General features: G+C 41.2%; 2 protein-coding genes across 2 annotated transcripts in view; both read left to right on the top strand.

The window, feature by feature from the left end:
* LOC146492474 (uncharacterized) overlaps positions 1-23,992 on the top strand; it is a 233,236-nt gene that overhangs the window by 62,118 nt on the left and 147,126 nt on the right. The window lies entirely within an intron of this gene.
* Positions 16,638-21,747, top strand: LOC146492485 (uncharacterized). The gene is made up of 2 exons (XM_085149366.1): positions 16,638-17,002; positions 17,091-21,747. Exons 1-2 carry the CDS (start codon positions 16,963-16,965, stop codon positions 20,696-20,698), a joined length of 3,648 nt encoding a protein of 1,215 aa, XP_085005492.1. The 5' UTR covers positions 16,638-16,962; the 3' UTR covers positions 20,699-21,747.

Below are 23,992 nucleotides of genomic sequence, written 5' to 3'. Positions count from 1 at the left end.
TAGAACCACTTTATAGAATTATATTTGTTTGCAGATGTTGGCAGCTATCAGCGGATAGTTATCAGCTATTTCAAAACAAAAAAAAAGACTTTTTATCCATAACAGCAAATGAACAGAAAATACAAATGCTATTTATGGTCTCCTCACAACAATGATAAGAAAAATAAACTAAGCCAATATGGCATGTTTGTTAATACACTCTGATCTCTGGTCTCCCACTCAGAGACACAGGTCCAGCTTTCAGAGGCTACCTGAGGACTCATGTGAGAGAAAATCTGCTCACACAGATATGTAGAACCAAATACTGTCAAGAGGTTTCTTCCAACCTCTTGAGCCTCTGCGATCGTGGCTCAAGAGTTGGGAGTTCGCCTTATAATTGGAAGGTTGCCGGTTCGAGCCCCGGCTCGGACAGTCTCGGTCGTTGTGTCCTTGGGCAAGACACTTCACCTACCGCCTACTGGTGTTGGCCAGAGGGGCCGATGGTGCGATATGGCAGCCTCGCTTCTGTCAGTCTGCCCCAGTAGCTGTGGCTACAACTGTAGCTGCCTCCACCAGTGTGTGAATGGGTGGATGACTGGGTGTGTAAAGCGCTTTGGGGTCCCTAGGCGGGACTAGTAAAAGCGCTTTACAAATACAGGCCATTTACCATTTGCAATGTTTTGAAGACAGTTAAACTTGTCAGGTAGTGACGTCCAGCAGGTGAAAATGCAGCTCCATGAACACGCACAGCTGTGGATTCCAGCTTCTTTGATGTTGATTTAACTGGCATTAACTCAGCCAGTTAATGCGAGACAAATCCAGCTGCTCATTAAAGCTTTCTGGTTTGATCAGAAAATAAAACATTGGTCCCAAAAATGCATTGTGAATTCTGTCTCGAGTCTGCGGATGTATCTGTGTATTTCTTCCTTCCCTTATAACTTCCTTTCAACTCATTCATGTCACCTAAAAGGTAAACCTGTTTCTCCATCACCTGTTCAGCTCTGATGATTCAGTAAGGACATCTCCTGGTTTCATGTTTCCCTCTCACCACATATCCAAACATCATGACCAGCAGCTTTACAGCTGTGGCTCCAGCAAACATCAGCTGATACTAGAAATTAATATTAAATAAATTCTAACAACAGCTGATCAAGCTTAAACGTGCTGCTGTTGTTTAGCGCGACATCGGCTGGTTTCCTCTTTCTGTTGCAAAGTGGGCGATGAACAAACAAGAGAGCCGATCAGCTGATCATTGATCAGTTTCATGATTGAAGTAGAAACAGGAGAGGGAGGAGAAGAAGCAGCTGTGCAGCAAAGACACAGAATAACTCCAGCTTTGTGTCTTTTTCATTGTAGCTGAAGTCCGGGACAAACTGTGTGTTTCAGCTCAACACAAAACGCGCAATATTTTGAATACGGGACAATTCCGTCTTTTTACACCCCCGTTCTCTGTACACCATCGGGCAGGGGGCTGAGAGGAGAAGCTGGCCGGGGTGGGCCTCCCTGCGGCTGCCAGGCCGGGGGCAGTCTGCTTGCCTCCACCCTAGAGAAAAGGGTAACATCTCCTGGATCTGGGGCTTGATTGCCCCCCTGGGAGCGGTCATACCTGGACCTGGGAGTATAGAATATCTTTGGGGAGTGTCAATGGGTGTGTAGTGCTCATTTCTGTTTATCTCCACGTTGGATGAGTGCTGAGTATTTGCATTTGTGTGAATGAGGGTGGGAATGCTTGCTTGTGTCTGTGTTTCAGTTTTCAGTTTTATTTGTCATATGCAAGTTAGCACAGGGTCAACATTGCAATGAAATGTGTTTGACGAGCAGCAGTCACTCAGCAGCATGATACAGTAGGAGAAAATAAAATAAAATAAAATAAAATAAAATAAATAGTAAAGAGCAAAATATTAGAGATGTGGTAAAAGAGAAAAGATGACTAAATATAAACTAGTGATTAAATAAGAAAATCTTGAAAAGAAATATGACGGAGGGCAGATGGGATATTGCACAGGAATGAGCAGCAGAAAATTGCAGTATTGCACTTTTTAAATATAAATATCAATATCAATAAAGTGAAGTGACCAGTGCAGATTAAACACCTGTGAAGCTGCAGCTTCTGAGTGTGTTGTGTGTGTTTAAGTGCTGTGGTTGAGGTGTCGTACGGCTTGGAGGTAGAAACTGTTTTTAAGTCTTGTAGTCCGAGCAGACAGACTCCTGTAACGTCTGCCAGATGGTAACAAGGCCAGCTGTCGGTGGCGCTGTCACTTGGTGTTCGCTCGCTCGCTCTGTGGTATAGTATCGCTTCCTGTTCCTGCTCAAACACAGTGGTGTTTCTGAGTAGCTTATTTGCTTAGCAGTTTAATTAACAACTTTTAAATACATTCTTTTTTCACAGTATAATCTTCACGTGCTTCATCCGAAGCACACTTTCTGTGTACTCACTACCTAATTTATAGTATTCACTCACTGTCTCTGTACTGTTTCGCTAGCTTAGCTCGTAGCCGACCCGTTAGCACCATGGCTACTTCACCTGTCCCTTCTGCACTTTCTTGCTCATTGTGTCAGATGTTTAGTTACTCCTCGGCCTCCTTTAGCAGTAATGATATCTGTAACAAATGTAGCATATTTGCAGCTCTGGAGGCCAGGATTACTGAATTGGAGACTCGGCTTTGCACCCTGCTCTCACCCTTAGCTAGCCAGGCCCCTGTAGCTGGTGCAGCCGAAGATAGCGTAGGCCCCGCTAGCTGTTCCCCGGCAGACCCCAAGCAGCTGGGGAAAGGCTGGGTAACGGTGAGAAGGAAGCGTAGTCCTAAACAGAAGCCCCAGGTACACCACCAACCCGTTCATGTGTCTAACCGTTTTTCCCCACTCGGTGACACACCCGCCGGGGGTCAAACTCTGGTAATTGGTGACTCTGTTCTCAGACATGTGAAGCTAGAGACGCCGGCAACCATAGTCAATTGTCTTCCAGGGGCCAGAGCAGGCGACATTGAAGGAAATTTAAAACTGCTGGCTAAGGGTAAACGTAAATTCAATAAAATCATAATTCACGTCGGCAGTAATGACACCCGGTTACGCCAATCGGAGGTCACTAAAATCAATATTGAATCGGTGTGTAACTTTGCCAAAACAATGTCGGACTCTGTAGTTTTCTCTGGTCCCCTCCCCAATCAGACCAGGAGTGACATGTTTAGCCGCATGTTCTCCTTAAATTGCTGGCTGTCTGAGTGGTGTCCCAGAAACGATGTGGGCTTCATAGATAATTGGCAAACCTTCTGGAGGAAACCTGGTCTTGTTAGGAGAGATGGCATCCATCCCACTTTGGATGGAGCAGCTCTCATTTCTAGAAATATGGACAAATTTATTAAACCCCTCAAAACATGACTATCCAGAGTTGGGACCAGGAAGCAGAGTTGCAGTCTTACACGCCTCTCTGCAGCTTCTCTCCTCCTGCTACCCCCCCAAAAACCCATCTCCATAGAGACTGTGTCTGCTTCCAAAAAGACAAAAAACAAACTAAAAACCAGCAACAAACAACTTAAACAATCACAAAGAAAGAACAATACAGTATCCACATCTGAACCAAAGAGTAAAACAGTGAAATGTGGATTATTAAATATTAGGTCTCTCTCCTCCAAGTCTCTGTTAGTACATGACTTAATAATTGATCAACAAATTGATTTACTCTGCCTTACAGAAACCTGGTTGCAGCAGGATGATTATGTTAGTTTAAATGAATCAACACCCCGAGTCATTCTAACTACCAGAAATCTCGAAGCACAGGTCGAGGGGGCGGTGTGGCAGCAATTTTTCACACCAGTCTATTAATTAATGAAAGACCAAGACAGACTTTTAATTCATTTGAAAGCCTGATGCTTAACATTGTCCACCCCAGCTGTGAAACTCAGAAACCAGTCTTACTTGTTATCATCTATCGTCCACCTGGGCCTTACACAGAGTTTCTGTCTGATTTCTCAGACTTTATATCTAATTTAGTTCTGAGCTCAGATAAAATAATTATTGTGGGTGATTTTAACATCCATGTAGATGCTAAAAATGACAGCCTCAACATGGCATTTAATCTGTTGTTAGACTCAATTGGTTTCTCTCAAAATGTAAAAGAACCCACCCACCACTTTAATCACACTCTAGATCTTGTTTTAACATATGGCATAGAAACTGAACATTTAACAGTGTTTCCTGAAAACCCTCTCCTGTCTGATCATTTCTTGATAACATTTACATTTACAATAATTGATTACGCAGCAGTGGAGAGTGGACTTTATCAAAGTAGATGTCTTTCTGAAAGCGCTGTAACTAAGTTTAAGAATATAATCCAGCCACTGTTATCATCGTCAATGCCCTGTACCAACACAGAGCAGAGCAGCTATCTGAACGCTACCCCAACAGAGGTCGATTATCTTGTTAATAATTTCACCTCCTCACTACGTACGACTCTGGATACTGTAGCTCCAGTGAAAACTAAGGTCTCTAATCAGAAGTACCTGACCCCGTGGTATAATTCTCAAACACGTACCCTAAAGCAGATGACTCGTAATCTGGAGAGGAAATGGCGTGTCACAAATTTAGAGGATCATCATTTAGCCTGGAGAAATAGTTTGTTGCTTTATAAGAAAGCCCTCCGCAAAGCCAGAACAGCTTACTACTCATCACTGATTGAAGAAAATAAGAACAACCCCAGGTTTCTCTTCAGCACTGTAGCCAGGCTGACAAAAAGTCAGAGCTCTTTTGAGCCAACCATCCCTTTAACGTTAACTAGTGATGACTTCATGAACTTCTTCACAAATAAAATTTTTATCATTAGAGAAAAAATTACCAATAATCATCCCACAGATGTAATATTATCTACAGCTACTCTTAGTTCCATTGATGTTAAGTTAGACTCTTTTTTTCCAATCGATCTTTCTGAGTTAACTTCAATAATTACTTCCTCCAAACCATCAACGTGTCTTTTAGACCCCATTCCTACAAAACTGCTCAAAGAAGTCCTGCCATTGGTTAATTCTTCGATCTTATATATGATCAACCTATCTCTAATAATCGGCTATGTACCACAGGCCTTCAAGGTGGCTGCAGTTAAACCTTTACTCAAAAAGCCATCTCTAGACCCAGCAGTCTTAGCTAATTATAGCCAATCTCCAACCTTCCTTTCATATCAAAAATCCTTGAAAGAGTAGTTGTCAAACAGCTAACAGATCATCTGCAGAGGAATGGTTTATTTGAAGAGTTTCAGTCAGGTTTCAGAGCTCATCACAGCACAGAAACAGCTTTATTGAAGGTTACAAATGATCTTCTTATGGCCTCTGACAGTGGACTCATCTCTGTGCTTGTCCTTCTTGACCTTAGTGCAGCATTCGATACTGTTGACCATAATATCCTATTAGAGCGATTAGAACATGCTGTAGGTATTACAGGTATTGCACTGCAGTGGTTTGTATCATATCTATCTAATAGACTCCAATTTGTGCATGTAAATGGAGAGTCCTCTTCACACACTGAGGTTAATTATGGAGTTCCACAGGGTTCGGTGCTAGGACCAATTCTGTTTACATTATACATGCTTCCCCTAGGCAGCATCATTAGAAGACATAGCATACATTTTCACTGCTATGCAGATGACACCCAGCTCTATCTGTCCATGAAGCCAGATAACACACACCAATTAGTTAAACTGCAGGAATGTCTTAAAGACATAAAGACTTGGATGGCCACTAACTTTCTGCTTCTTAACTCAGATAAAACTGAGGTCATTGTACTCGGCGCTGAAAAGCTTAGAAATATGGTATCTAACCAGATTCTTACTCTGGATGGCATTACCTTGGCCTCCAGTAACACTGTGAGGAACCTTGGAGTCATTTTTGACCAGGATATGTCCTTCAACGCACATATTAAACAAATATGTAAGACTGCGTTCTTCCATTTGCGCAACATCTCTAAAATTAGAAATATCCTGTCTCAGAGTGACGCTGAAAAACTAGTTCATGCATTTATTACTTCCAGGCTAGACTACTGCAATTCATTATTATCAGGATGTCCAAAAAACTCACTGAAAAGCCTTCAGTTAATCCAAAATGCTGCAGCAAGAGTACTGACAGGGACTAGAAGGAGAGAGCATATTTCTCCTGTTTTGGCTTCCCTTCATTGGCTTCCTGTTAAATCCAGAATTGAATTCAAAATCCTGCTCCTCACATACAAGGTCTTAAATAATCAGGCCCCATCTTATCTTAATGACCTTGTAGTACCATATCACCCTATTAGAGCACTTCGCTCTCGCTCTGCAGGCCTACTTGTTGTTCCTAGAGTATTTAAAAGTAGAATGGGAGGGAGAGCCTTCAGTTTTCAGGCCCCTCTTCTGTGGAACCAGCTTCCAGTTTGGATTCAGGAGACAGACACTATCTCTACTTTTAAGATTAGGCTTAAAACCTTCCTTTTTGCTAAAGCATATAGTTAGGGCTGGACCAGGTGACCCTGAATCCTCCCTTAGTTATGCTGCAATAGATGTAGGCTGCCGGGGGATTCCCATGATGCATTGAGTTTTTCCTTTCCAGTCACCTTTCTCACTCACTATGTATTAACTGACCTCTCTGTATTGAATCGTATCTGTTATTAATCTCTGTCTCTCTTCCACAGCATGTCTTTATCCTGTCTTCCTTCTCTCACCCCAACCGGTCGCAGCAGATGGCCGCCCCTCCCTGAGCCTGGTTCTGCCGGAGGTTTCTTCCTGTTAAAAGGGAGTTTTTCCTTTCCACTGTCGCCAAAGTGCTTGCTCATAGGGGGTCATATGATTGTTGGGCTTTTCTCTGTATCTATGAAGCGCCTTGAGGCGACATTTGTTGTGATTTGGCGCTATATAAATAAAATTGAATTGAATTGAATTGAATAGAACAGCTGATGTGCTGCTGTGGTCCTTGATGATGCTGTGAGCTTTACGGAGGCATCGCTGGAGATAAATGTCCTAGATGGCAGGAAGCCTCCAGTGATGTGCTCTGCTGCCTTCACCACCCTCTGTAGTGATTTACGGCTGCTGGCAGAGCAGCTTCGTACCAAACTGTGATGCAGCTCGTCAGCAAGCTCTCGACTGCACACCTGCAGAAATTTGAGGTGATGTTGGCGTTCATGCTAAACTTCCTCAGCCTCCTCAGGAAGTAAAGCCGCTGGCGAGCTTCGCTGATAGCAGCCAGGTGATGTCCTTACTGAATCATCAGAGCTGTGATGGAGAAACCGGTTTAGCCATCACCTCCTCTCTATAGGCCGTCTCATCATTGCCTGTGATGAGGCCTATGATGGTTGTGTCATCCGCAAACTTGATGATGATGTTGGACTCGTGTGTGTGCCTGTTTGTCTATGTCCATGTGCCAGCTTGAGTCTCCACCTCTGCCTCTCTGGGACATCTCAAGCCCCCCTAGGTGTGGAGGCTTGTCTCCACCCACCACACTCGCCCTCAGACGTTGGTGCGTTGGTGGTTCTTGGTGTCCGGGGCTGGGCGCTCAGGTATGTACCTCACTCCCGGCGGCTGCTTGGTGGGGCCTGGAACATGGCCGGGTTCGGGCCCCTTCCAGGGGGGTGGCGTGTCCTCGGGCCTCTGGGACCGGGGCTGGGTCCTTCTGGTTGCCTGAAGGCTCGTCACTGCAGTGCCCTGTGGCTTCTGCACCGTGGCTGCTGGGTGACCCCATGTCTGGGGCTCTCAGCTCTTTCCAGGAGGTGCAGTTGCCTCTCAGGTGGTTTTCCTCGGGCTTTTACCCTCTGGTGGGTCTTCTCCATGTCTGCTTCATGCTCTGGGGAGCAGGACTATGGCTCCCCAGCAGATCGTTACAGGGAGAAACCTTTTGAACTCAAGTGGGCTCGCACACACAGATGTGCACACAGGTGCTCACAGACTTTCTCAGAGTATACTGTGTGCTGTCCGTCTTGTGTGCTGCTAAATTACATTCAATATTTAGTATTTAGTGTTACTTACACATGTCTAGGTTGTTGCTTTGATCTCTGTATTGTCTTGATCTCTTGTTGTTTGTTTTTATTTTTCTTCTTTTATCAGCTGATCCAACAGATTTTCTCAGGGCCTTCTCTTACTCTCCCCCTTTCCCTGTCTCTCTTTCTCCCTTTCTTTCCTTCTTTTTTTCCTTTCTCTCTAACTGTCTGTCCAATTTGTTATACCTTAAAATAAAATAAAATAAATTAATAAACAACAATAATATAGATGGTAAATGGCCTGTATTTGTATAGCGCTTTTACTAGTCCCTAAAGACCCCAAAGCGCTTTACACATCCAGTCATCCACACATTCACACACAGATCAATCAAGTGGACTAATGTGGCATATTGGTCCACTTGGAAAAATAAATATGTTGAGCATCTTTCCTTCAGACAACAATTCTGATCGCTAAAGTACAGAGTAGGACAGGAAAAAAAAATGACACTGAACATGTGAAACAGTTCATATAAAATCCAAAACCTTTATAACAAATAGTGACAGGCTCATGCAGAAGCAGTACTTATATATCATCTATCTGAATAGAAGAAAAAAATCATACTGTCACACATAACCCACACTGGTGTTCATCCAGTACTTTATATTTATCAATAAACAGATTCAATCAATCAATTTTCAGAATATTTCTAAAAGGTCAGCAAAAATAATCCTGCTCTATAGTTATTCATGTAGTGTTACCTTAGCTAATCTCATATAGTTAGAAAATACTGAGTACATATGGATATAAATCAAAGTTTTTTAGAGTAAAAATATATTTCACCTCTGTAATATTCTGGATATTCATAATTGAGCTATTTGCACATATATAAGAGCTGTTTCTGATATTTTGTAAACTTGTAACATATTGTATTATTTAATAAGTTCAGTCTGTTACTGCTTTTGTCTTGGAGCAGCTGTTGGAGCAGATTATGAAAGTACTGATTACTATAATCTGAGTGATTCCTTCTTTTATTTCATTTATTTATTTACAATTTCAATGACATCAGTTTCATTTATTCCACAAAGAAATCCAGAATTCAAAATACTGATCAAACTATTTCTTTATTAATTCTGAATGATATTATTTCACTGCCTCTCTGTTGTAAAAACTAATCGTTGTTGTTTATTATAAAACTCTGAGTCTAAATTTAAAAACATGACACTAACAGAAACTAAGCCAGACGCTTGTTGTTTCATTTCCATTAGAGCTGCAGTCAAAGGCTGTCTCCCCTCAGGCTCCGGTTGATTAACTCCTGACAAGTGGTGAAAGAGGATATGGGATTCATTAGCTCACAAAAATGATTCCTTTGTCATTCGAGCCCATGTTTGAGAGCAATCTGTTGCGCAGGTTCACTTTGTTTGCTTGTCTCCAATGGAGAGTTTCTCATAGACGCTGTGTTTACCCATCCAACCACTCAGAGATGAACATGGCTGTGATGCTTCAGTCAGACATGTCGGGCAGGTTCAGGACTGAATAAAACCAACTGGCTGTCTTATTATCATTTTGTTTGTTTGTTTTTTAATAGACGCATCAAACACCCACACGTGTTTATTTATTAACCTTTATTTAGCCAGGAAAATCCCATTGAGATTAAAAACCTCTTTTTCAAGGGAGACCTGGCCAAGATAGGCAGCAGCAGGTGTCTCACAGTTACAGAAATTACTCAAACACAGGCAGCAACAACACACATGCAACAATAACTGAAAGAATACAAATAAAATAAAATAAAATTCAAGAAAATTCAAATAAAAATAAATAAATAAATAAATAAAAAAATCAGTTAAAATGACAGCCAATCTAATTGAAACAGTTGCATGTTATGGACTTGGCCTCAAGGATTTGTAGTTTAGATTTAAAAGCACTTAATGAAATTAATTCAGTCATTTTCCTTCTGCAGTTTGTTCCAAGTCGACGGTGCTAAATGGACAAAAGCTCTTTTACCAAGTTCAGTTCAGGCAAATGGAGCAGAAAGCAACAAGTAACCATGTGGACGAAGAGAACATGTCTGTCTATATGTCCTGTAAAAAAATTCTTTCAAACCATCATTAACTTAACCTCAGCCAGGAGCCTGTGCCAGCTATCATCGGATGAAAAGTGTGTTTACAAGAAAATCAATAATAATAAAGTGGCTAAATGTGTGTTAAGAGGTGTCACAGTGCAGTTTGAGCGCCTCGTCTACAACGTCATAAAACCTCCTCACAGTCCTGGTGTTTTGATTTGTTTTTATTTATTTGTGGGGTTATTGCTGTCTGTGTTTTGTATTTCTAGATCTTTGATTTTAGTCCCATTGGTTTTCTCTGTTTTCAGGTCAGTCGTGTCCCTGTGTGAAGCCCGTGTCCTTGAGTCTGTGTATTTCCTGTTTTACTTTGGTAGTCTTCAGTCTGTGTGCGTCAGGTTGTGTTTTGCATGTTGAGTTTGTTATGTCTTGGTTTATCTCTTGATCGTTGTGTTACCTTTGTGATTTGTTGGTTACCATTTGAGTTCCCTGTTTCTGTTTACTCGTGGTTAAGGATTTGTGTTCTCATGTTTTGTGTGAGTTTAGTTCTGCGTCCTCGTGTAGTGATCTCTTGTTTCCTGTTTTATTGTGAAGGTCTGCGTCTCATGTGAATGTGTTCAGTTTTACCTCTGGTCTCGTTAATTACTCCCAGCTGTGTGTAATCCCCCTGTGTTTCTCTGTGTGTATTTAAGTCGTGTCATTGTAGTTGCTGGTCCGTCTGTGTATCCACCATGTTTCATTCGTGTGTTTCCTGCCGTCATCATCACGTACCGTCGTCTTCCTTCCTTTATGTCCAGGTTCATGTTCTTGTTCATGCTCAGATGTTTAGTTCTCCGTTTTGCCGTGTGCCTATCTATATTTCCTGTTCAATAAATCACCTTCACACCTTCACGACTGCCTGCGTTTGGATCCTCCTTTACCTTTTCCACACGGCTCTTCTCACTCGCCGTGACAGTCTCGTCTTTGTAATTAGTGTCAGTTGTGTCTCCCAGGTGTTTGTTCTTTGCCCTGTTCCCCTTCTGTATTTAGTGTCTGCGTCTTCTCCTGCTCGTCGTTGCGTCGCTGGGACGTCGTTGCCTCCAAATACGGCATTTGAAGCATCGTTTCCCTGAATTTGGACACAGCCTGCGTCCCTCAACCAGCTGTGTGTTCTGCCTGTCTTCCTGCCTGCATGTTTAGTTTGTATTCCCAGTTTAGTTCCGTTTGTTTACAGCAATAAAGCTGATTTTTCAGTTCACCTTCCGCCTCTGTGATTCTGCATATTGGGTCCCTTTCCTGCCTGCGTGCACACAGCCTTGACAGTTATTCATTCAGGGAATAAACCGTTAAACCGTGGAGTGCATTTATGCAAACAAGTTCATGTTAATGTGACTCACTGTTGTGCTGTTTCATGCAGTGCTAATCAAATGATCGCTGAGTGTGCTCAGACATGCAGGGATACAACGTGTGTGCTGTGTTTCTATAGAAAAGATGCACAAGGTTTTTTTTAATGTTCGTTTTTTGAAGCCGTAAGCAGCTTTGTTTGTGGGAGACGAAACACAGCCCAGAAGTCCACTTCAGTTAGCTGAAGTCTGGCCAGCAGCTGTGCCAATCACACCAGAGGTCCAGGATGTGTAATTACAAAAATATTGTTTTCCTGCCAGTTTAAGTGAACCAGTTACCAAATACTGGTTAATCTGAGCAGAACTGTTTGATGGACCGCAGTCTGGGTGACAGTGCTGTAAGTCATGCCACCATCACCCTGTGTGAATGTGTCACACTGCACCGATGCCAAACAACACTGGCAGAAAAACAGTATTTAATGTCCTGGAATAAGAGCTGGTTGTTGGTGGTTGTGATTGACTAACAAGCAGACAGACTTCAGACCCGTGGCCTGTTGTTGTTAATAAAAAGCTGAAGAAACTGCTGTGATCTGGATTTTTCTTCACGTTGCCTTGCTTTATGTCCCTGCCGATTGAGCACTGACTCCACAGTGAAACAGGAGATGAGTCACGGGGACAATGATCTTTTTGTCATTCAAGCTTTGGTGTGAGAGAAATACGATGAGCAGGTGCACTTTGTTTGTTTGTCCACAGTGGAAAATTGCTGTGACGTTTCAGTGTCTTGCGTATGCTTGTAAAACACTGGGGAAAATGGCTAACACACACACACACACACACACACACACACACACACACACACACACACACACACACACACACATATATATATATATATATATATATATATATATATATATATATATATATATATATATATATATATATATATATATATACATATACTGTATATATATATATACAGTATATGTATATATATATATATATATATATATATATACATATATATATACATATATACACATATATATACATATATATACATATATATACACATACATATATATACACATACATATATATACATATATATATGTATGTGTATATATATGTATGTGTATATATACACATACATATATATACACATACATATATATACATATATATATGTGTGTGTGTGTGTGTTAGCCATTTTCCCCAGTGTTTTACAATTTTCTCATACTTAAAATTGACCAAAAAGCAATCTTTTCCATCTTTTAAATCTCTAAAGTTAAATAAATCCAGCTGTTTAATGTTGGTGGTTCCTGTGTTCAGTGTGTTTTTACTTACACTCCTTCCATACATGTGATTTTTTTACTTTTCCAATGAAAAGAACAAATGATTTGCCAAATCTCTAACAAGCATTTATAAAGAGTTGGATAAATGGCGTCGCTGCAGTGGGTATTTAGTTTGTAATGTTTTGAGTAGAAAAGTTTCTTAACTGGAGATATCTATAGTGGTCTTGGTTTTCTAAATGAAAGATTTGCTTTAAAGTTTGGAAACTCATAATTTCATCTTCCTCTATAATACCACATATCGATATGATGCCTTTTTCTATCCAGACAAGTTTATGTTTAAGTTCATGTTTCAATGAAAACACACTGATAATGGCTTAAACCCTGTCTTGCCTGTCAGCTTTTGCAGTTCTTGGCTTGTGTCAGGGTGGCCGGCCTCGGACGGCGATCAGCTGCCCGTTGCCTCTGGTTCTCTGGACCTCTCCCCTCTCCTGGGATGGATCCACAGTTGTTATTGAGATGTGAGGGCACAGGTCTTCGAGACTCTTGGGCTTCCCACCCTCATTATCAAGTACATGTTGTCAAAAAAGACACACACACAGACACAGTGCCTTAGTTTTATGCAGCACCACAGGGTTTTTATGATGAGTGTTTGTGAAACTGTTTGTCACTGAATAAAAGGCGGCAAGCGGACACTAGGAGTCGGAGTCGTCTGAGGTTGGGTGCAGAGTTGCTGCTCTGAGATTCTGACTGGACTCCCCTTGCGCAGGGTAAAATGATAGACCACTGTTTGTCTTGCTTTGTTCACGGTGATAAGTCTCTGAATCAGCGGGACCTGCAAGCGCAGACCTAACACTCAGGACCGCTTACCAATATTTTTGGCTTTGGTTTGGCTTTTGTGTTTACTGACAAACTCAATATTAATAACAAATGAAAACAAAATATTTATGAGTGTCTTTATGAAGCGTTCTGGTGTAACCACAGGAGCGTGCTTAGTTCCTCTTGTTTGTCATGAAGAAACCACAAACAAACCTTTGGTACTGAGTCTTGTCTGTCAGCGGAGCCTCGTTGGTATGCTGTCGCTTCTCCAACTCAGTGCTGCTCAGCAGGTTTAGGTAGCAGAAAAGAAATGTGATGCCAAACCAGCCTGCAGGGTAATATGATACAGCTGTGTGCAGTATAACCTGTAATGATAATTAGTATGGTCAAAGAATGGTGGCTCTGGGTCATATTTTTCATGTCTTTTTGGTCTCACATTAAGATTATTTTCCAAATTCCAATTACAATAAAAGGTGTGAGAGAAACATCATTACATTCAAGATGACTTATCCAAAGATTCAGTGTTTATTATCTTCTTAAAGAAAACAACAGCCTCACATTTGATTAATGGCTGCCATAAAACGGGATTTAAACCTGCTGTGTTGGTGCCTTTCTGTTTCCATCATATTTCAAATGTTAAATACGATTGAAGTCATTTTAAAGTTTAAAGTACTTTGTTTGAACTCCATATTGACAAACTGCTGTGTTAACCTTTTATCCACCAGCATGTTGGTTTGTTTGGACCCAGAAATGACACTAATGACACACTAACATCAGTGTTGCACACTTTAGATAAATTAACACTCCATGAACATCCACAGAGCTGAGTCACACTCAGAACTACAGTTAATCCTTCAGGTTTAATGTTGACGCTTTGTTCTCAATAGCATGCACATGTTCATGGAAAAGAAAATATGACACAAATATCATTAAACCGAGCACTGATCATTCTGGCCCCACCCGGACTCCTACCCAGCATCCACCTCCACCTGCTTCAGCTCACCACCAGGTGGAGACACGTTGACAGCACAGCTCCTCTCTTCAAGCTGTCTGCTGCGTATCTGGTCATACAATTACAAAACTGCATCACCAACTGGCTCTTAACTGCTTTAAAGATGCATATTTATTGAAATACTACTACTTACTTGTACCATTGTATCATATTTGCATATACCTAGATACTTGCATCTTTATATATGTATGTATAAATATGATACAATAGTACATATATATAAATATGATATATGTACCTGTTAATAAAAAGCAGAAGAAAAAACAGAAATTAAATGCCACACACACACACACACACACACACACACACACCTATATAAAATTCTACCTTGAATAGCATATAATTTTCTTCTATTAGGTATGCTGCCTATTGTCTTATTCCTGCCCCGCCCAGAATTTGAAATCTCTGGGATTATTAAAGGTCATCTTATCTTTGTTCTGTTAACGTGAGAAAGAAATTATTAAGAAAACTGTAAACAGGCTGAACCTGTCAGCTGCCACAGTGTCTCTAACTTTGTCTTTGACAGGTGGGAGGTGCCACAGCTTTGGCATTGCATAATAAGATGTGACCTAATGTGACCCGACCACTGAGCTCTGACATTTGGGAACATCACTCATGATTTCCTGCAGCTTTGTCACAAAAGCCTGTAGCTGAGGTGGGATTTTATGCTTTATGAAACCATATTTTTTAAATGGACTAGCCTGTTTATGAAACAGATAATTATCACTTCTTTTCATTTCGATTAATTATCGTTTGAGACGGCTGAGAGTAGTTTACTTTCCAGGTTCAGAGATCATGCCAAAGTCTTACCACACAACCCACAACCTGGAACACCCATTAATAAAGCCACCACAAAGCACTGTGTATAGTTTATTCTATTTATTGTGAGTCATTCTCACATAAAATGTGTTTGTTTATTAAACTCAGAGCTGAAAACAGGCTGATCCTACAACATTTTTTAGTCTTTTAGTTAAAAGAAGATGATTATTTTCATCTGCAGTTACATCTATACTTGGAGGTGTGGTTGTTGGTAGACTTCCCCTTTAAAATGCAAACATTGGAAAGCTGGGTGTTAGAGCAATCTTTTTCCACTGATCTCACCTATTCAAATAAAAAAAGGTAGTAGCATTCTGTTTATAAATACAATATCTCAACAATGTTGGGAATGAATTCCGAATAAACCAAGTTGCACAAATTGTTCTGTGTGCTCAGGTAGAGTAGAAAAGAAAACAGACTTGTTCTTTTATAGAAAAGCAACAATTTATCAGCTGAAAACTGACAAAATGCCTATTGACTTAGAAACTATGATTCTCACAGTTGGTGTGTATTTTCAGCATATAAAATAATTTTTTAAAGATTTTAAATATCATGTCATATTTGACCTCTGACCTCTCCTTCAAGGTCAACAGATCGATCTGAAGATAAAAGTGATAATAATGCTATACATAGCTATTTCTGTCATGTAAACAATAATAGGAAAAATGTTTCTTATTGACATTGTTCGTATTCACATCAATAAAAGACTATAATAAACGATAAAACAGATAAAAACAATAAAAAGAAAGACTTTAGTTATTAATGTTTAAGTTGTCTCACACAAAATACCAAAGTGAAAAAGTTTGTTTTAAATTCTTTTGAATTTATTCAAATGATAAGATAAAAATACAATATTTACATAATCATTTACAGCCCAAACTGTTTTTGAGTCTGAGACATTTCCTTGGACTTCATGGCTTGGTTAGTTCTCTGACATGGACAGTCTGCTATGGGACCTTATATGGACAGGTGTGTGCTTTTCCTAATCATCCTAAATGCCCATCATCTACTAAATTTTGTAGGATTTTGAGGTGATAATAAATCCATAAGACTGTAACATGATCATCTGTGGAACAAGTGAAGCACTGTGTATACTTTCCGGATACACTGTATGTAAATACTTTACCTCTTTGTTGATGGTGTGATGGAACCAAACCTGTTTGGTGTGACATAAAAAAGTTGGACAGTTGGAATCAGTGGGCATTACAACTTTAATCAGCAAAGACTACCTAGAACCACAAGTAACTTGTAAGTAACTTGTAAATAAATCTTGAATATATGTCCTAATTTCACAATAATGATTCAGTTATTTGTTACAAGATGTTAAATATATTCTATAAATATATTCAGTTGTTTATTACTTTTTATATTTATTAATTATCTTTGACCAGTTGAGTAATTTTCTGTGAAAAAAAGCTAATATAAAAGGTCTACGAAAGTGTTCTTATAAAGTCCAAACATGCTGAGGCATTTAGAGCATTAGCTGCACTTTAGCTTGTTTTGTTTTTTTCAAAAGGTGTTTCTCTTTAGATATGGCACTGTAGCGTTTTAGAAGCTTGTAATTTTCACGAGCAGATTGTAATGTTATAAAGAAAATTATAGATAAGCATAAGAGAACAAATTCAGAATGCTGTTGTAATTATGATTAGGATCTTATAAATTATATTTTATTATGAAATATATGATAATTTAAATATTGAAGTGCTGATTCTGCTTTTGAAGGTTTGGAACATTTTCCCAAAATGATGGTGAGGGTCGTTGTCATCTTATTTCTGTTTGTTGGTAAGTTAATTATAAAAAACCTTACAGACTATTAATGAGTAAAAAAAAGAAATAGCGTGAAAACAATATCAATCTCAAACTGGCTTAGGTGGTGCAAACGCTACAACAACAAACACAGCTACAGAAACTACAACTGAAACATCACCAACCACAACTACAAGAGATGCACCAACTAAAACTACAGTCACATTGACATCAACAACAACCACAGCTTCCACAAAAACTACAACCACAGCTGCACCAACTACAACCACAGCTTCACCAACTACAAATACAGCTGCACCAACTACAACCACAGCTTCACCAACTACAACTATAGCTGCACCAACTACAACCACAGGTTCATTAACAACAAAAGCTGAACCAACAACAACCACAACTGCACCCACAACCACAGCTGCCCCAACAACAACCACGACTGCTCCTACAACAACAACAGCTGCTCCAACAAAAACCACAACTGCTCCAACAACAACTACAGTTGCTCCAGCAACAACCACAACTGCCGCCCAAACAACAACCACAACTACGGCATCAACTACAGGTGCCCCAACAACAACCACAGCTGCTCTAACAACAACTACAGCCGCCCAAACAACAGCCACAACTGCGGCATCAACCGCAGCTGCCCCAACAACAACCACAGCTGCTCCGACAACAACCACAACTGTCGCCCCAACAACTACCAAAGCTGCTCCAACAACAACCACAGCTGCCCCAACAACAACCACAGCTGATCCGACAACAACCACAACTGTCGCCCCAACGACCACAACTGCGGCCCCAACAACAACCACAGCTGCTCCAACAACAACTACAGCTGCCCCAACAACAACCACAACAACCACAACTGCTGCGCCAACAACAACCACAGCTGCTCCAACAACAACCACAACTGTCGCCGCAACAACAACCACAAGTGCCCCAAAAACAACTACAGCTTCCCGTACAACAACAACAACAACTGCACCCACAACAACAGCTGCTCCAACTACAACTACAGAAGCTCCAACAACAACCACAACTGCCGTCCCAACAACAACCACAACTGCGGCATCATCCCCTGCTGCCCCAACAACAACCACCGCTTCCATAACGACAACAACAACAACAACTGCACCCACAACCACAACCACAACTGTGGCCCCAACAACAACCACAACTGTGGCATCAACCGCAGCTACCCCAAAAACAACCACAGCTGCCCCAACAACAACCACAGCTGCTCCGACAATAACCACAACTGTAGCTCCAACAACTACCCCAAATGCACCCACAACCACAGCTGCTCCAAACAGTACTACAGCTGCTCCCTCAACCACAGCTGTTCCGACAACAACCACAACTGTTGCATTAACAACAACCACAGCTACTCCAACAACAACCACAGGTGTTCCAACAGCAACTACAGTTGCTCCAACAACAACAACTGCCGCCCCAACAACAACCACAATTGCGGCATCAACCGCAGCTGCCCCAACAACAACCACAGCTGCTCCGACAACTACCACAACTGCCGCCCCACCAAGAACCACAACTGCACCAACAACCACAGCTGCTCCAACTACAACTACAACTGCTGCCCCAACAACAACCACAACTGCTCCAACAACCACAACTGCTCCCACAACAACCACAACTGCTGCCCCAACAACAACCACAACTGCTCCAACAACCAATATTTCCCCAACAACAACCGCGACTGCTCTAACAACAACCACAACTGCACCAACAACCACAGCTGCTCCAACTACACCTACAACTGCTGCCCCAACAACAACCACAACTGCACCAACAACCACAACTGCTCCCACAACAACCACAACTGCTGCCCCAACAACAACCACAACTGCTCCAACAACCAATATTTCCCCAACAACAACCGCGACTGCTCTAACAACAACCACAACTGCCTCCCCAACAACTAATGCTTCCTCAACAACAACCACGACTGCTCCAACAACAACCACAACTGTCGCCGCAACAACCACAAGTGCCCCAAAAACAACTACAGCTTCCCGTACAACAACAACCACAACTGCGGCCACAACTGCAGCTGCTCCTACAAGAACCACAGCTGCTCCAACAACAACCACAACTGCCGTCCCAACAACAACCACAACTGCGGCATCATCCCCTGCTGCCCCAACAACAACCACCGCTTCCATAACGACAACAACAACAACAACAACAACTGCACCCTCAACCACAGGTGCTCCAACAATAAACACAGCTGCTCCAACAACAACCACAACTGTGGCATCAACCGCAGCTACCCCAAAAACAACCACAGCTGCCCCAACAACAACCACAGCTGCTACGACAATAACCACAACTGTAGCTCCAACAACTACCCCAACTGCACCCACAACCACAGCTGCTCCAAACAGTACTACAGCTGCTCCCTCAACCACAGCTGTTCCGACAACAACCACAACTGTTGCATTAACAACAACCACAGCTACTCCAACAACAACCACAGGTGTTCCAACAGCAACTACAGTTGCTCCAACAACAACAACTGCCGCCCCAACAACAACCACAATTGCGGCATCAACCGCAGCTGCCCCAACAACAACCACAGCTGCTCCGACAACTACCACAACTGCCGCCCCACCAAGAACCACAACTGCACCAACAACCACAGCTGCTCCAACTACAACCACAACTGCTGTCCCAACAACAACCACAACTGCTCCAACAACCAATATTTCCCCAACAACAACCGCGACTGCTCTAACAACAACCACAACTGCACCAACAACCACAGCTGCTCCAACTACACCTACAACTGCTGCCCCAACAACAACCACAACTGCACCAACAACCACAACTGCACCAACAACCACAACTGCTCCCACAACAACCACAACTGCTGCCCCAACAACAACCACAACTGCTCCAACAACCAATATTTCCCCAACAACAACCGCGACTGCTCTAACAACAACCACAACTGCCGCCCCAACAACTAATGCTTCCCCAACAACAACCACGACTGCTCCAACAACAACCACAACTGTCGCCGCAACAACCACAAGTGCCCCAAAAACAACTACAGCTTCCCGTACAACAACAACCACAACTGCACCCACAACAACAGCTGCTCCAACTACAACTACAGAAGCTCCAACAACAACCACAACTGCGGCCACAACCGCAGCTGCTCCTACAAGAACCACAGCTGCTCCAACAACAACCACAACTGCCGTCCCAACAACAACCACAACTGCGGCATCATCCCCTGCTGCCCCAACAACAACCACCGCTTCCATAACGACAACAACAACAACAACAACAACTGCACCCTCAACCACAGGTGCTCCAACAATAAACACAGCTGCTCCAACAACTACCACAAATGCACCAACAACCACAGCTGCCCCAACAACAACCACAACTGCGGCATCAACCGCAGCTACCCCAAAAACAACCACAGCTGCCCCAACAACAACCACAGCTGCTCCGACAACAACCACAACTGCCACCCCAACAACTAATGCTTCCCCAACAACAACCACGACTGCTCCAACAACAACCACAACTGCGGCATCAACCGCTGCTGCTCCAACAACAACTACAGCATCAACCACAACTGCCCCAACAAAAACCACCTCCTCTGCTTTTTTTAACAACTTCATCTTTCTGTCCCTAGTTCTGGCTCTAATACCACATGTTCTTAGATCATATTTTTAATATTTTTCTCTTAAGTTCACATCCTTTAAATGAAGTCACAAACCAAAATACATGTGGAAATGTAAAATTATTAAGTATGTAAATTTTATCGAGATGATGTTTGTGTATGTATCATCCAAACGTGTGATTTGATCACTGATAAAAATATTGTAATGTCTGCTATCTCAACACTGATCTTATCAGGGCACTTTTCAAAAATATCATAAATAAAGTCTTTTTGCTTTAATTAATAAATGTCCCCTGACTTTTTAAGGATGAGAATAATTTCTCATAATAATAATTTCTCTACAATAGTCAGTGTTAATACTGACTTATTCAACTTTTTTATTTTGCTGCAACTCACAATAGTTCTCTCATCACATTTTGTAAATTAAAGACCGTGCAGTATTTGGAAGACAAAACAAGTAAACACAAACTGTGGGAGAATATTGAGTGACCTCCTGCAGTTGTATATAAACACACACAGAGAGAGTATATACGCATAAAAATTATGATATTTTAAAGCAAAAGTCTGAGTGATACTGATAATCCAGACTATATGACTGTGGTTTTATGGGGTCTGATATCTCCTTGTAATGTAAACAATCAACTTAAATATCCAGTTTGATTATTAAACTTGACAATGGTAATCTAACACAACTAACAGTTGACACTCACATACAGCTGCTTTTACAACCACAGAGGTGCAGAAGAATGTGATGTAAGCAGAAACTTTGTGTTGATTTTGTCTCTTTCATTCTTTGTGTTTGCACAAGAGTTACAGCACTGTCCCTCAGCCCAAAACAGTGTTTCACACATTACATTACACACTGAGAATAAGGGCTCAGTGGAAGGCGTCTCACTCCCACCGCGCCACATATGGACATTTGGTCAGGACCTGTTGTCATCACACTTTAATGCAACAGGTAACTGACACAACTTTTCCCCTCAAATAAACGAGACCTCAAAGAAGACCAATACGGATCTTACTGCAGGTACGAGATTTCTAATTAGAGGACTGAACCTGTTCACAGTCACAGCGGTAAAATGTAGCAGGTCACTTCTGAAAATTGTCACAGAGCATGTGTGAAACAGCACTGCAACAGTTGGTGTTGTTGGCTGTTTCAGGAGGACAAAAGCAGAGAGACACTTGCATTCAAGCCGTTTCTGCACACACCTTTAACCAGGACGATATCTACCATTACTCCACCTGCACATATTTATCTGGATGCTGATGTTATCACATGTCGCTGGCTTATAAAAATCACACTTTCTTTCACTGTGGTGGACAGCTTATAAGTAATGGAATCATAATTGTCCAGTTGTATTAATGTTCTCTGAATGGAGTTAGAAAGTTAGGGAGGTGTTGGAGTGGCTTCAGGGAACTGGGTGTAATGGAATTTCTTTCATTTGATGTATTAGTCACATGTTTTAGTAATATCAGTTTTCTGTCACTTAATTGTACACATGTGGGATACCATTAAGTTTCAACTTTTTGCATGCACACAGTTGTGTGTTGTGGAGACAGCTGGATCCACCCAGTTTTTACATGTCTCAGGAAGAGGCAGGGGCAGAGGCAGGCAACCTTTAGATAACACAGTAAGAGGAGATAAAGGCTGTAAAACTCTGTCTCTCTGGGGACCTGTATTTAAACCAGAGCTATGCAGTTCATCAGTAGAGACCCTGCTATCAGTCCCATGATGGCGGCTCTCTCTCAAGCATGCTTGTGTTTATTAAAATGTGTTAGCCTACTGCTCATCATTGTCTGTTGATTTTGTTGTTTAAATTTCCACAACACGAGCAGGTATGTTCGAGGTTAGAGGGCCTCTGGCACAGTCTGGGTTTGTCCCATTGTCCCCACCCAACTAGAGGTGTATGGCATAGCTTGACAGGGAGGGGTCCAGATGAGGTGCACAACCCAGGGTGGTTTGTCCAAATGCAGGTGCAGTGGCTTCATTCAGGAAGTTTTATTTATTAAAGGCGTCTCCGACTGTTGGAAAATGATAGATGGAATAGATGGAAATAGATGGAAAATGAAATCAGACATTTCAGCCTGTGATGTGTTGAATGAGGCTGCATGAGGGTATTTAGCACAGCTGGACTCTTTTAAAGACTTCAAGCATTTAGCTTACATCATTTATGTGCTTTTGTACCACTGTCCATTTAAGCATTAGTTACTATTAATCTCTGGCTCTCTTCCACAGCATGTCTTTTATCCTGTCTTCCTTCTCTCACCCCCAACATGTTTTTTCTCTTTGGCTTTCTATACTGCATAGAGTTGCCAATTTTTTAATTTGAATGATCTTATCTGTTTGATGATGTTAATGTCATTGTTTAACTATTACGTTGTACAGCACTTTGGTCAACTCTTTGTTGTTTTAAATGTGCTTTATAAATAGCTTGTATAAAAATCTGATTTGAATTGAAACTGGATTCAAAGAAGGGCTGAAAACAGAAAAATAGAATATTTTTCTAAGAGATTAGAAAAAGTTTACCTCAAAGACATTTTGATCAACACATTTTGTATGGAAGAGTCTGAAGACCGGCATGATGGGGATGTAAAATTTGCTTTTACTTGATCCTTTTACTCTTCATTTCCTGTAAATCTACCAAAATATTTAAAGAAGTTGCAGCTGCTGAATTTTAAATGACCCAGTTTTATTGAACCTTGAATTTCCTTCATCTGCACTGATGAAAGATTACTTGGATACACTTAGAGAAAAGAAAAACTTATCTTTTGCTGCTTAAGTTTTATTGCAAACATTTACAATGGAACCAGCCTGGGTTGATTTCATTATGAAGCCATCAGATAGGATGGTTTCATAAAGAAGGACTGTGCTACCACAATTTGGTCAAATATATAAAAATGAAGCTTTTTTGAGTAAACAGATGTGCAGTGCATCGTTCTGTATCATTGTTGTGCTGGTCTTCACATTCTGTGCTCCAGACAGCTCACTGATCTCACACAAACCTTCAAAAGTGTGTGGCACTTTGTTTCATTTTAAATTAGGCTTTTGTGATGAATTTTCACAACCAGTTATCAATGCATAAAGAAGCAAAAGTGTGCAATTTTGTAAAGTTTTAATGGTTGTTATTTTTTGATGTTGTTAATTAGGGAATCTACAGATATTTGATTTATTTCAAATTACTTTTATTTTTTATTTTGAAATACTGTTTCCTGTTACATTGTCACGTTGTGCTTAGTTAACCACGAAATGAGGAACGCAATTCTATAAACTCTGACCACATTCAAAAGGCACTTTTACAACATAACATCAGAATGTAACTTATTCAAGACGGCCTAACCCCATACAT

This window comes from Neolamprologus multifasciatus, chromosome 22 (assembly GCF_963576455.1).
Source record: "Neolamprologus multifasciatus chromosome 22, fNeoMul1.2, whole genome shotgun sequence".
Classification (NCBI taxonomy): domain Eukaryota; kingdom Metazoa; phylum Chordata; class Actinopteri; order Cichliformes; family Cichlidae; genus Neolamprologus; species Neolamprologus multifasciatus.
The sequence above is the reverse complement of the archived record's forward strand: the minus strand, read 5'-3'. Positions and strand labels throughout refer to the sequence as shown.